Here is a 13,041-nt window from a genome sequence, read left to right as displayed (position 1 = left end):
TAAGGTATGATTTGTTTCGGCCGATTGACACATTTAGCTTAGGACTATCCAAAGAAACCATACTTGTATGTATCATGGGGTGTACATATATACCTTCCCATAACATCGCTAGACATGTTTGTGCAGTAATGGTCGATGGACAATGAAGATTTCTTGTAACACCACAATCTTTGATATAGTTCAGTATTTGGTTCCCCACAAGTGCATGATATACCATTTCTGGAGTAAAAGCTAGCAAAATTATATTCTAGCAAGCAACTAGTGTAAATATGGACACACAATCTTGATACTTTGATGTATCTATGGAAAATCATGTTTCTGTTCCTAATTAACTTGAGTTTTGCTCCGGTCTTTTCTTTTGTACCACGAGATACTAGTACTGTGAGGTAATAAAATCCTCACTCGTGTTACCCACCTCACGATCAAGCTGGTACTAAAATCTTGATTGTTGGTGATGATAGATCAAATGGTCATAATTACATAGTATCTCGAGGTACTAACTTAGTCGTGAGGTGGATATCACGAGTGTGGATATTAGTACCTTATGGTACAAAAAGAAGGACTGGAGCAAAACTCAATTAACTTACATGATTGAGAAATTTTAGTTCGCAATTTTTTATAGCAACCATTTCGTAGGTACACAACGATCATGTATCTTTAATAATAGAGAACTGCAGTTCTTAAGAAAGTAATGTTAGGTACCTCATTTTGAGAAACTTTATGAACATTAAGAAATTAGATGAAATTTTACACTAACAATTTTTGTATGTTGAGGCACATACCATCTAGAGGTATCAACGTTTACATTAGAAAACAAAATAGTAACTGCTATAACATCACATGAAGTTTTCTTACCATTCTTAAAAAATATATTTTTTAGCATAAAAGTTTAGTACACTTGAGATAGGACAGTGAAAAAACCCTACAACATATGGACGCAATGAGGACCATAGCTAATATGCAAATGAGATAATCACGTCCGTCTGAATTCAAAGATGGCTTCTGCAGTGGCCATTTCCAAGAAAGAATAGAGAAAGCGACAACCTTGTAACATGTCAAAGAAACACTTAAAAGTGAAAACCCCAGCTACAACCCATGCATAGACTTGGGCATCCCTAATTTTTAGAAAAATAAAATCCTATCATATTAGGGGGATGAGATGATGCTGTGACAAAACGATGCTGACACTCAAAAAAGAAAAAAAAGCAGCAATGTCAACTTGAAAAGTATGCATGCAGTAAAACAGCAACCAAGTATTTATCAGAAACTAGGAATACATGCTACTACCTCAACAAGTTTTTAAGTTTTTAGATAGAATGTTTTTGACTCTTCGTCTTATTTAAAAATTTTTGCGATTAATATTTTTATTGCTACAAGATGATAAAACATGAATAATACTTTATACGTGATTAATTTTTTAAATTTTTTTATAAATTTTTCAAATAAGACGAATGGTCATATTTTGGACACAGAAATCGAAAAATGAAATTATTATGTGACAGAGTTAGTACCAATCTAGTTTTGAAGGGTGAGCTTATAATCTTGTGTCCTTTTTCCGAAATGTAATCCAATGAATCATATTTTCTAGTAGAAAACAATGAACAGCATGACTATCACTGGATGCAACTGTGTTCAAGCAATAAATTGTCATTGATTTCCATCAGGACTACTGATTCAAAGTCGTCCATCCACTTGCCACTTCTTTCTCTGAATGAGAGGTATATTTCATTACTGCTGTGGTGTGACTGCTATCAAATTGGTCCAAGTCATCTGACTTTGCTGATTGGCATCACATATCGATCAATCCAGTCAACGCATGCCAGCTGCAGCTGCTCCATTCATACAATTTCAATCCAACTTTAAAAGTTTGATTGGGAGCTGTACGGTTATCTGAAAAAGAAGATGGGTACCATTATCGATGCTATTATCTGAGTATTTTCCCTCCAATCTAGGTTCATATGTCACATTTTGCATAGGATTTGAGTGTGTAAATTTCGGTAAGCTGCTTGCTGTTCAGCTCCACGTTGGTTCTGTACACAAACCACCTCTATTGTATCTGTTTCCATATTATTTTTCTGGAATTGAAATTAAAATGGAAAATCTCGATAAAAAACAGAAACAAATATTACCAAATACGAAAATAGGATGAATACGACTCAGAGTGGATACGGTTACGAAAATTTATTGCATTACAAAACCCCTTAAACCGAGCTTCTATTTTTTCTCTCTAAAACAGTACATGGAAAATTCTAAACTTTAGCCACTAACGGGACCCCTTTATGTCATAAGAATTACAACCAAGTCCATAATAAATCACCTTGTGAGTGATTGTCTCATAACAAGTAAAGGTTAGAGTTTACATATTATTATATATTAAAGTGCACATCTCACAAATTATCATAAGAGTTTTTTTACCATTCTTGGAAAAGTATCTTGATGTACTATATTTTTCATAGAAAAAAATTAATACCTTGAGGTATAATATATCTTAAGATACAAAAATTTTGTATTAAATTTTTTGATACCTTAAGTTACTTTTTAAGAATGATAAAAGACCCGTATTATAAAGTTCATAAATCATATTACAAAGTAAGGCATTACAAAATAAAGTGCTTGTGTATATGTCCTGACCAGTTAAGGACTTAAGGTTAACTTTCTGAAGTTGACTAGCTATTTTAGCTGATATTGTGGATTTATGGCATACGGGTCTACAAAAATTTAGAGAAAAATTTCGAGAGGTTTTCGACTGGTTCTGATTTTTGAAGGATAGTGCCTTTACCATATTTGTTTCTGTTTTCGAAAACTGATCCGGAATCCAAAAAAATTCTAAACCGTTTTTATCCCTAGTTACAATTGATCTACGGTGGTATTTGACAAGCTAACCTGATCCGGCTTTCACCTTAGTTGAGGCGGTCATCTTTTGCGTGTGTGAGGGAAAGTCAAACGGTATATTTGTAAACGAAAGATAATTTATGAGTAAAGCTTATATATATATATAAATATATATATATAGTTAGTGATTTAAAAGCAAATGCTAAAAAATAAATTACGGTTAAAAGACCTCGAAATTAACTCTAATTTAAGGTGAAAAATTTAAATTGTGACTGCAACCACGCCCCCGACACGCCTTGGCGCTAGCGCGCCGCGCTTTCGATACTCCATCTCCGGCGAGCCGAGCTTGAGGTAAATCAATGAGCCTAACATGATATGATTTTTATTGTTCTATCTGATATATTAGTTCATCAAATATGTCATTTTAAAACATCCAAATGATAAATTAGTCTATATTTATATCACATTTTTATGTTATTCCTTTCGCTACTCTTCCATTATTACAAATAGCTAGCAATTAATTATTTTATTAACATATTATACTTAAAATATAGGTTATACCATTTATTGAGCGAGCTCGGTAGTCAAGCACGAGAAAGCTCGAAGATTACCTAGGCTCAATTCAACTTGTGTATGTTGAGCTCGAACCTAAACAAATATGAGGTGATTGTTTGGCTTTTTCATTAAAAAATCAAATGATATATTTATAGACAAAAAATAATTTGTGAATAAAACTTTTATATGTGTAAAAAGTCAAGATTGGAAGATAAATTTCGGTAAAAAAAATCCTAAAATCAACGCTAAACTTAAGGATAAAATTTAAATTTTAACTTATAAATATAAGTAGAAGCGAAAAGATGGAGGTGATAAGCTCGTTTGAGCTTGGCTATTAACAGCCCTACACTAATGCATTAGTGGTCAGGATATTTGCCGTTACGTCCGCATATTTGTCCCATAGGTCCTAGTTTTGCAATTTGCTCCTTGTTTTGGATCGTTGCTACTTGCAGCGGTCCTGATTTTTTTCACGAGCAGTCCCCACATTTTATGAAATTACACACATTTTGATTGCATTCTTCGTCTGCCTCGGCACAGACTGACTATCGATGACTAATCATTCAAAAATTGGGATCCAGCAGCATTGATGGTGACACCACATAGAGATGACTCCAGCTATTAGGATTTAGGAACAACCCCCATGCATGGTGGAGAACGAGCACCATGTGACATATAACATCATATTCATCATTAATATTTTGTAATGAACAATTGGCTTACAAATTAATTTATTAATATAAATTGATTTAGAAATATTTGTGGTGTTGGTGTGAGTGCATGTGACAAATGTGGGTCAGGTTACGATATATGTGCTCAAAAACGGTTGGGTTGTCTCTATGTGTGTAGGTGGCCTGAGGTCAACCATGATCAATGGTGAGTACTAAGACTAAGTTCACGGATGAACTAAGGTCTAGATGATCAATATACCATGTGACATAGTTGGATTAGAGTCAAGATCCTTAGAGGTCAATATCGGTCAACAGTGGGATCAGGACTAGGCTCAGAGAGTAGTTGAGGTCCATACGGTCGAGGATGCCGGTGATGATGCTAAATACTAGATGGAGTGGTGGAGGAACACTGTGTGGGGATAAAGTTGTAACGTGCTTCACAAGTTGTGGGTGCAAATATTGTCGAAATTGTGAAGAAATATGGATGAAAAGTTGAGAAATTTGGAAGGATATAATTTAATTTGGTAAGTTAAATTTAGCTTTAGAAATTAAGGGGATGAGTCCTATTGGGACAAAAAGTCATACTCCTAGTTGGTGATGGAGATTGTGGTATAACTTGTATGTAACTTTTGTAAAACAGGAAATTAGGGCTTGTGAGGAGTATTTAGTATGCACTTTGTAAACATAACTTGATGCAATAAAGTTGATATACTTTTAGCGTATCTTTGGATTGTGTTTTTTGCAGTGAGGCGACAACGACGACGTCATCGGGTCAGAGAGTTCTATTATTTTCACTAAAAAGATTTAACTGATTGGCTTTTCCTACCATTCAACTCTCTCTAGTAGGCTTGGTTCTTGTGTTTCGATTCTACAAGTGGTATTAGAGCCTAGTTTGATCTTTTGATCTTAATCGGTCTTGAGCTTTTGTAACATGCCTACTGATATGTGTTCATTGATGTCATGTGTTTTAGTGCGTAAGGAAAAAAGAGATTAAGAAAATATAAGATTGTTTAGAATAACAAGTTAATTTGTTAGAGACATATTGTTCACGTTTATCAGATTCTTGTAAAGATTTAACCGCTCAAAATAATTTATTGGTTGATTTAAATGATGAACTTAAAACTTCTCTTGCTAGCATGACATCTAAAATCAATACTCTTAAGTGCAATGCTTCTGTGCCATGTGATTTTTGTGTTGCCTTACATGATGAGCTTGCTAGTGCTAAAATTGAAATTGATAATATTAAGTCTTTAAATAAAATAGAATGTGATTCTTGCACTAAGATAATTGCTGAAAAAGAAAAGATTAATTTGGTTGGCATATGTTTCATGTGTTGATCATTTAGAAAAGGTTAAACTTGAAATTAATAAATTTAAAGCTGACTCTTTTAATATGTGCTTTTTGGTTACTGTTGCAAATGATAATCTAACTTCTTACCACCATGATAAACTGCATATGAATGATCTTCTTTCTACTGTTTCAATATCTCATAATAAGACAGTGGCTGAAGTTATGTTAGTCGAACATGAGCATAATAATGTGAGTGCTGGACCTTTTGATAAGACTAAGAACACAAATAGACTTTTTTTCAAATCTAGTCGTATTTTAAAAAATCTCTACAAATTGTGCAATTGCTTCTTTTTCTACTTTTTAAAAGTAAACAAACACATGAAGTACAACTGCAACCATTGTGGTAAGGATGGACATTTGGTGCAGTTTTGTTTTAGACTTGCAAGAAAATAGAGAAATGATAGAGACAGTGAATTTGCAAGGTCAAGGTGGCAAATGCCGTATTTTTCTTCAGATCAACAGTCAACAACAACAAGTTATTATCATGATTATCGCGTCCTCCTCCGTGATTATCAGGCCCTTCACCGTAATTATCAGCAGAAAACCCTTGGGTCGAATGAACAGTATCCCTTTTCTCTTTTTCCCGATTAAAATGAACTGAAATCACTTTGCGCCATATTTTGATTAATTTATGTTGTTATTTTGACCTTTTTTTCTTCACCACTATGTTGAGGAATTATATAACTATCACCATGATTTTTTTGGGGGGATTTTTCACCTTTTTCATTTTTTTAAAAAAAAATTGAATGATTTTTGTCGGAGCAAACCGCCCAATACCAATGTCGAGCTTGGCGATTATTGCGGTTTTGAAAATCCTGGTAATTATCCATTGGTAGTTTAAACTTGAACACCTATCGAACATTCTAAAATTCGATGACAGATTTGATTTTACGCATTCGGCATGTCAGATGATAGATTAAATATGTTACAACACAAAAGAATAACACAATTACCTAGAGCAACATATCCAATAGTTCCTTTTATTATCAGGGAAGAAGTTGTGTTCGAATCACCACAGAATTCAAATGTTCCCAGTATAGCTAGGGGTGGGAATGCGTCAAGGCTGGTGGGTTCTTTCACAATCATATTTAATTCTTAAAAAAATTTAACTCAAAACTCTATATAATTTTATTTTTAATTCGTTTTGAACCCGGCCCTTAAATTTTATAGACAAAATAGTTAGACTCATTACCACCCCTAAGTATAGCCAATATCTTTCCCTTTACACAATGAAATCAGCCATCTCACCCTACAGGTTTTGATTTCTTTTTCCAGAAAAAAAAAATAAAGGTTCTGCTTCCTTATGAAAAAAAAAAAGTTGTGCTTTCGTAATGCACATTGGACAAGAAAACTAGGTAAGTAAAACACTATAACCCAAACTTGCTAGTTCAGACAACAGTTATTTTACTTTTGCTGGGTCAGCCAAAGGGGCCAACCAAATTTCATTAAGATTGAAGAAATTTACAAAGTTTAACTTACACATCGACAAGAAGCTGTCGAGACTCCCAATCTACACAGACCTAAATTCTGGCCAAGAAGGAACAGCATGGTCACGTGAACAGGAAGCTGTGGGATAATATATTTGCCAAAAGTAGTTCCTGGTAGTCTCGATGGTTTTCCACAACTAACCTTTCATATGGCGAAAAAGATCCATTATCCTCCGGTGAAGCCACAGTCTCTTATATCCCAATAATTACTACCTTTGCCTAGAAATATAAGCATTTTTGTCCGGACTCTTAGCCAGAAATGCTTACATTTCTAAACGGAGGGAGTACTGCCCTGTTTTTTTTCGAGTTTTACTCGTATCTTTTCTTTTATATCTCGAGATACCGGTACAGAAACGGATAACAAATCGGTCACATTGAAGTGCTGCAAATTCATCTAGACCAAGTTCTCAGAGTTCTCATCGACGGGTTATTCTCGAGGTCGTCGGCGCCCCTGGATGCTCCGGAGTAGTACTTGAAGTGGTGCGCCAGCAGCGACACGATGGTGATGAACTCGCAGCCGTTGCTGAGCTGCCTGGCGTGGGACTCTTGGCTGCAATGGTCTGCAGCATACAGCAGCATCTCCACCCACACGCCCAAGATAAGCTCCAGGGTGTCACGCTCCTCCTGCCACCGCAGCTCGATGCTGAGAAGCTCGTTGGCGAGCAGCACTGCATACATGTTGGCACTGTCGCGGATGGATTCTCCATGTGGATTTGGTGCCTTTACTGATCCCTGAGACAGAGTAGGACAATTAGGAGACATACAGTGCACATGAATGTATGTTACTATCTCCGTCTTCGAAATGTATTGTCTAAATTCATAGATGTTAAATATGAGTTTATTCTCATCTTTTTTTGTGTACCTCGAGGTACCGGTATCTCGCGGTACCAAATCGTTTCTGATCGTTAGATCCAATAGTGCACATCCTAGATTCAATGGTAAGAAACGATTTGGTACCTCCAGGTACCGGTACTTCGAGGTGCCGGTACCTCAAGGTACAAAAGGAAGGATGAGAATAAAACTCGTTAAATATAGGAGATTTGCTCCAGTCCAACAAAATGTACCTCAAGGTACCGGTACCTCGAGATACCAAATCGTTTCGTACCATTGGATCTAGCCGAGTAGGATGTGCATTATTAGATCCAACGATCAGAAATGATTTAGTACCACGATGTACCGGTACCTAGAGGTATTTTTTGTTAGACTGAAGCAAATCTCTAAATATAAGATATATATTCACGATATGGATTAACAAACAGATGAATATAGTCATAGCCAAAATGTTTTATAATATGAAACAGAATGAGCAGTATGTATGCCCCCTTATCGAATTTCAGGGATAGACTAGCCATATGTATTTTAACCACAAGTTGGTTGCGGGTCTAGATCCTCTGTATTACAATGTTAATGTGAGTGGAACAGTTAAAAAATTATGTAAACAGTGCCACAAATACTGTAGCTATAGTGTTTTGATGCTGTACCACTACCGTAGCAGTAAAGTGGCAATTTGATCCATACATTTCTGATCCAACGATTAAAAACCAGTAAAAATTCAATGTACTGTTCTGCTCTGCGGTAGCACAGAGGATCCCATTACCAACGTGTTAAGTTTAACTCTGGTATCAAAAAAAAAAACCAAATTAAGCTTTCCGTAACTATTTTCAGTTGAATTGAAATGGAAGGTACACCTAGAAACTGAGATTGCAAACAGTGAAAATAGGCCAGAGCAATAGAAACAGTTTTTAGCACACGGGTGTATGTACACCCGTGTGTTTACATGCCATTTAAATAGTCATAAAAAAATATGACAAAAATTAACAAGATAGATTAATATGAGTTATATCACTTTATAAACATACAAGTTTAAATTCATATTCTATAAGTTGTAGAAAAAAACAAACAAAACTAAAACTAAGTATACACATACTTATAATTGTTTTGTTATTTTTGCTACACCTTGTAGAAGTTGAATTTAAACTTGCATGTTGATGGAGTGATATAATTCATATCAAATTATCTTGCCAATTTTTTATATTTTTAATGACTATTTAGATGATATAGTGTATATACCCGCGTGCTAAAAAACTTCTTCCGCCAAAGCAAGGGATTGTTCCAAGAATAACAAGTAGATTTCCAAACAGTTTAAGACTCAGCCCATACCAGTGCAAATTGGGAGAAATTCCACACCACCTCCGCAAGCTTCTCCCTCCTTGGGATACTGGAGCAGCTAGGGCCGTCATTGTGGAGCAACTCCCTGAGAATGGAGTACGGGTTCCAGCTCACGGGAGACGCCGCCATGGGGTTGCCCTTGTCGCCGAGGCCCATGCGGCCGCAGTGCGCCTCGATCTGCTCGCAGGACGCGAGGTGGATGTTGTGGCGCGCGGCGCCGGGCAGCATGTTGGGCTTGGCCACCAGCAGGAACATCATGTAGTTGGAGATCACCTCGGTGGCCTCGGCGAGCTCCCCGGCGTGCCTCGCCCTGGACCGCCGGACGTACACCTCCGTCGCGATGTGCCACACGAGGATGCTCTCGTCGAAGTCGATGTTGACGCTCCAGCGCGCGAAGCCCTCGTAGGCGCCCAGGCTCTTGAGCACGAAGCTGCCCCTCGAGTTCAGGTCGGTGTCCTTGAACTGGAGCGCCCGCTCCTTGTTTTGCAGAGCTTCCAGCACCAGCCTCTTGATGTCCTGGATCGAGAACGACGACGTGCTCGAGCGCGAGAACTCGCCGGAGAAGTGCACCGTGTTCCACCAGTCGTGCAGCCCCAGCCTCGCCGCCGCCCGGCTGCCGACCTCGTTGCCGTTGCGCGCGCAGAGGTGGAACAGGTTGTACTGCCCGATGGAGCCCGACCAGAGCCTCCGGCTCGCCGGGTGGACGCGGCGGCTGAACGACGTGATGACGTGGAGAGGCCACTCCCACGCCCTGCCCCTGCGGTGCAGCAGGGAGCACGTCCACGTGGACAGCACGGCCCTGCACGCCGAGATGATCTCCAGCACCAGAGCTCCGACCAGCAGGACATAGCTGATGATCACGTCCTCCCTGCTGTACCCGCTCCCTCTGCTGCCGCTGACGCTGAGCTGGAACAGCACGAACGTCGTGGCCGTGCCGAACAGCGAGACGAAGTGGATGCAGAAGCCGTACCACGTGTGGATCACCGCCGCCTTGGTGTACAGCAGGTCGTACATCAGCGACAGCTCCATCTCGACGAGCTTGTACAGATCCTCCCCGAGGTAAGCGATCACGGAACGGCGCTTGGATCGGGAGAGCACCGAGGGGTTCGGCAGCATTATGATGTCGGCGAACACGCCCTTGCAGATGTCGAACTGGGAGTGAGCTCCCAGAAGCAGCTCCTCCTCGGTGGTGCCCATGGCCAGCAGCTCGTAGGGATCCGTCTTGAACTTGCGGCTGCTGATGCTGCTGCGGATGCTGCTGATGTTGCCGCACTTGAGCGCCCATATCCTCTCGCCGTACTTGAGCAGGCCGGCGACGAACATGGAGACCGAGGCGAGGAGAAGGTCGGCGTCGCTGCTGGCCATGTAGGTGTAGACGACGTAGGCGGCTCCGAGCACCTGCACGGCGAGCGTCTGCAGGTGGCGCAGCCACAGCGTGTTGTCCTCGAGCGCGTAGGCGGTGATGTTGTCGGGCCCGCCGAGGTGCAGCAGCAGGAACGGCGCCCAGAACGCCACCAGCTGGTGCTCGTCGGAGCGGCCGTCGACGGAGAGGTGGCCCAGGGTGTAGATCGCCGTGGAGTCGGCCAGCAGGTACGCCGACCAGAGGAAGAACATCAGCACGGAGGAGGAGCTGTGCCGGCGGATGCCGCCGAAGATGAGGAGGAACACCTGCAGCGTGAAGCTTGCCAGCACCAGTATCTGGATCCCCCATTCGTTCCACAGCTGCACCACCCATCCAACCTCCAGACTACTCATCGTCTCAAAATAATGTCGATCTGCAGTAGCTAGCATGCCAAAGAATTAACCCAGTAATTAATATTGATTAGCAAATAATATATCTTTATATGTGTTGTGTGCATGGAGTATATGCAAGTGACTGAATGTGCGACAGGATAAGGAATGAGTTGGGAGAATTAGCTCAGGGCATCTTGATCTTACATAGTAAAATAAAGCAGCTATCTTGTTCAGATTCTGTTGCTGAATATCATTTCACATATGAGGGAAATTGAATTGTCACAATCTTTTCGGGAGTTACTAATGCTCTACATTTTAGAGTTAAGTGAACTGCGATGGAACAGTAAACTGCAATATAACTTTTTGGAAAATTTTACGGTCCTTACAAATATATCTCAAGATATTAAATCTTCAGTGTAAAATTTTGGTACTTCAAATAGTACATAGAGGTATCAAGGTATTTTAAAAAAAATTAGTAGCTCAATATACCCTTGTAAGGATAGTAAAAAAACTCTAACTTTCAATCTATTCGTGTCCACAACAAACTGTAAAAAAATATTGAGTTTGTTGTCTTATGGACTTGTTATGAACTTATGATACAGTACTAACAAGTTTGGCAGGTTTAGATTTTAGATGTCCGTGCAAGCACTAAAAAGGCAACAGAGAGAGAAAGAGAGAGTAAAATTGTTCAAATAAATCTTCAAAAGTCGTACTGCACTAGTACCATGCTCTTAATCAAACTGATGCAACGAAAAAGCTTTTCTTTCTTTTCATCAAACTTTTTCCCTGTCATTTGACGATTGAACTAACGCACACAGGCTCACTATCGATCATGATATGAGCCTCACACACAAGCATAGAAAGGAGAGGTGTGGTAACAAAAAAGATGGAGGAGAAAAGAACATACTTTGGAGTCAAATTTCAGAGCTTTCTGACAAGGAGGGTTCGTCAAGCTGCAGCAGAAACGAGCAGCAGCGCCATGGCTTCGCCCACATTTGAAGAAGCCTTTCCATACCGCATCAGTCAGTCACCTCCTCTGCGCTGCTGATGCGGCGCCGGCGACACAACTGCACTCCTGCGCCATGGATCGATGCAGAAATGCAGAGCAGCAGAATAGAGATTAAATTTCTTGATGAACAGGGGTCACAGAAAGTGTGGCGTGCAGTGCTCCTTCCATTAAATTAGCGCATGCTGGTACTGCAAGAAAACGAAAGCTTGCAATCTATGCAGGAAGTGATTAACTGCGTACATGTACTGAATTGCAAGCAAGTAATCCGAATTCCCTAGCGAGCATGCGATGAAATCAATGCAGGAAAGATGAGAGGACGGGGTCGAGGTGAAGAAGCTTGATCGAAGCAAGCATTCATGGCGATCCAGATGAGATGGAAGAGGTAGCTAGATGTGTACGTACAGACGTACCTTGCTTCCATGAGAGAGGGGGAGATGGATGGACGGACGGAAGAGCGAGCTAGCATGCGGTGGTGGTCCTCGTCGGCGGCGGCGGCGGGTGGTGTCTGCAGTGGAGTGGGCGAGTGGAGGGCCGACCACGACGAGGGCGGGGGGAAAGAGGAAGGCGAGGTGGTGGCGCCGTGGCCGCCGCTCGCACAACGGAACATTTCTAGCCTTTTTGCTTTCTTTTTTTTTTTCCTTTTCCTTTTCCCAACTCATGCTCACACGAATACATGTCGTACGGTAAATTTGATAATGAGATTTGTTTCCATCCAATAAAAAATATCTCGAAATATTGTTTCTCATCGTTAGATTTAGTTAAGTAGGATACACATTCTTAGTTCAAAACGATTAGAAATAATTTGATACAATAAGTTATTTTTTATTGGACTGAAGTAAATCTCTGACAATATATTATTTGTGAGCCTTTATTTTCAAATTAATTCTATTTTCGATAAAATGTCCCTGCTACTGATTTCAATTTAGTCCTCTCCTTGGTCGTCGTACACCTCCGTCCTATTGCTACCACCAAAGACCAACGTCGCCATCGCGGATGACCGTCACGGCCGTCCCTACCACTACCTTGCCATACCATTAGTTTGAGATATGTATGATCAAGTTGAAATCGCCATAGATGCATCGACAATATAAATCCGGCATTGTTTGTTGAGGAGTGAGATCCGGTTACGATATTTGAAGGTAATAGAATTATCTTGTATATAGGCTTTCAAAATGGTATGTAGAGGAAAAGAGAAAAAAAATTTGTACAGGTTTAAACAAAAGATTTAGATCGTTCG

General features: G+C 40.0%; 1 protein-coding gene across 5 annotated transcripts; it reads right to left on the bottom strand.

Annotated features, from left to right (window-relative positions):
* Positions 1–6,797: 6,797 nt before the first annotated feature.
* On the bottom strand, positions 6,798–12,431 carry LOC102706976. 5 transcript variants are annotated; one of them, XM_015842307.2, is made up of 4 exons: positions 12,215–12,431; positions 11,703–11,870; positions 9,053–10,845; positions 6,798–7,624 (listed from the first exon to the last, which is right to left on the bottom strand). In XM_015842307.2, the coding sequence occupies exons 3-4, from the start codon at positions 10,814–10,816 to the stop codon at positions 7,283–7,285; spliced, it is 2,106 nt and encodes a 701-aa protein (XP_015697793.1). In that variant the 5' UTR covers positions 10,817–10,845; positions 11,703–11,870; positions 12,215–12,431; the 3' UTR covers positions 6,798–7,282. The 5 variants fall into 5 exon arrangements, with proteins under 5 accessions (XP_015697793.1, XP_015697794.1, XP_015697795.1 ...); XM_015842308.2 differs by having other exon boundaries at positions 9,053–10,836; XM_015842309.2 differs by having other exon boundaries at positions 11,703–11,862.
* Between the last annotated feature and the right edge of the window lie 610 nt (positions 12,432–13,041).

Source organism: Oryza brachyantha, chromosome 11, assembly GCF_000231095.2.
Source record: "Oryza brachyantha chromosome 11, ObraRS2, whole genome shotgun sequence".
NCBI lineage: Eukaryota > Viridiplantae > Streptophyta > Magnoliopsida > Poales > Poaceae > Oryza > Oryza brachyantha.
The sequence above is the reverse complement of the archived record's forward strand: the minus strand, read 5'-3'. Positions and strand labels throughout refer to the sequence as shown.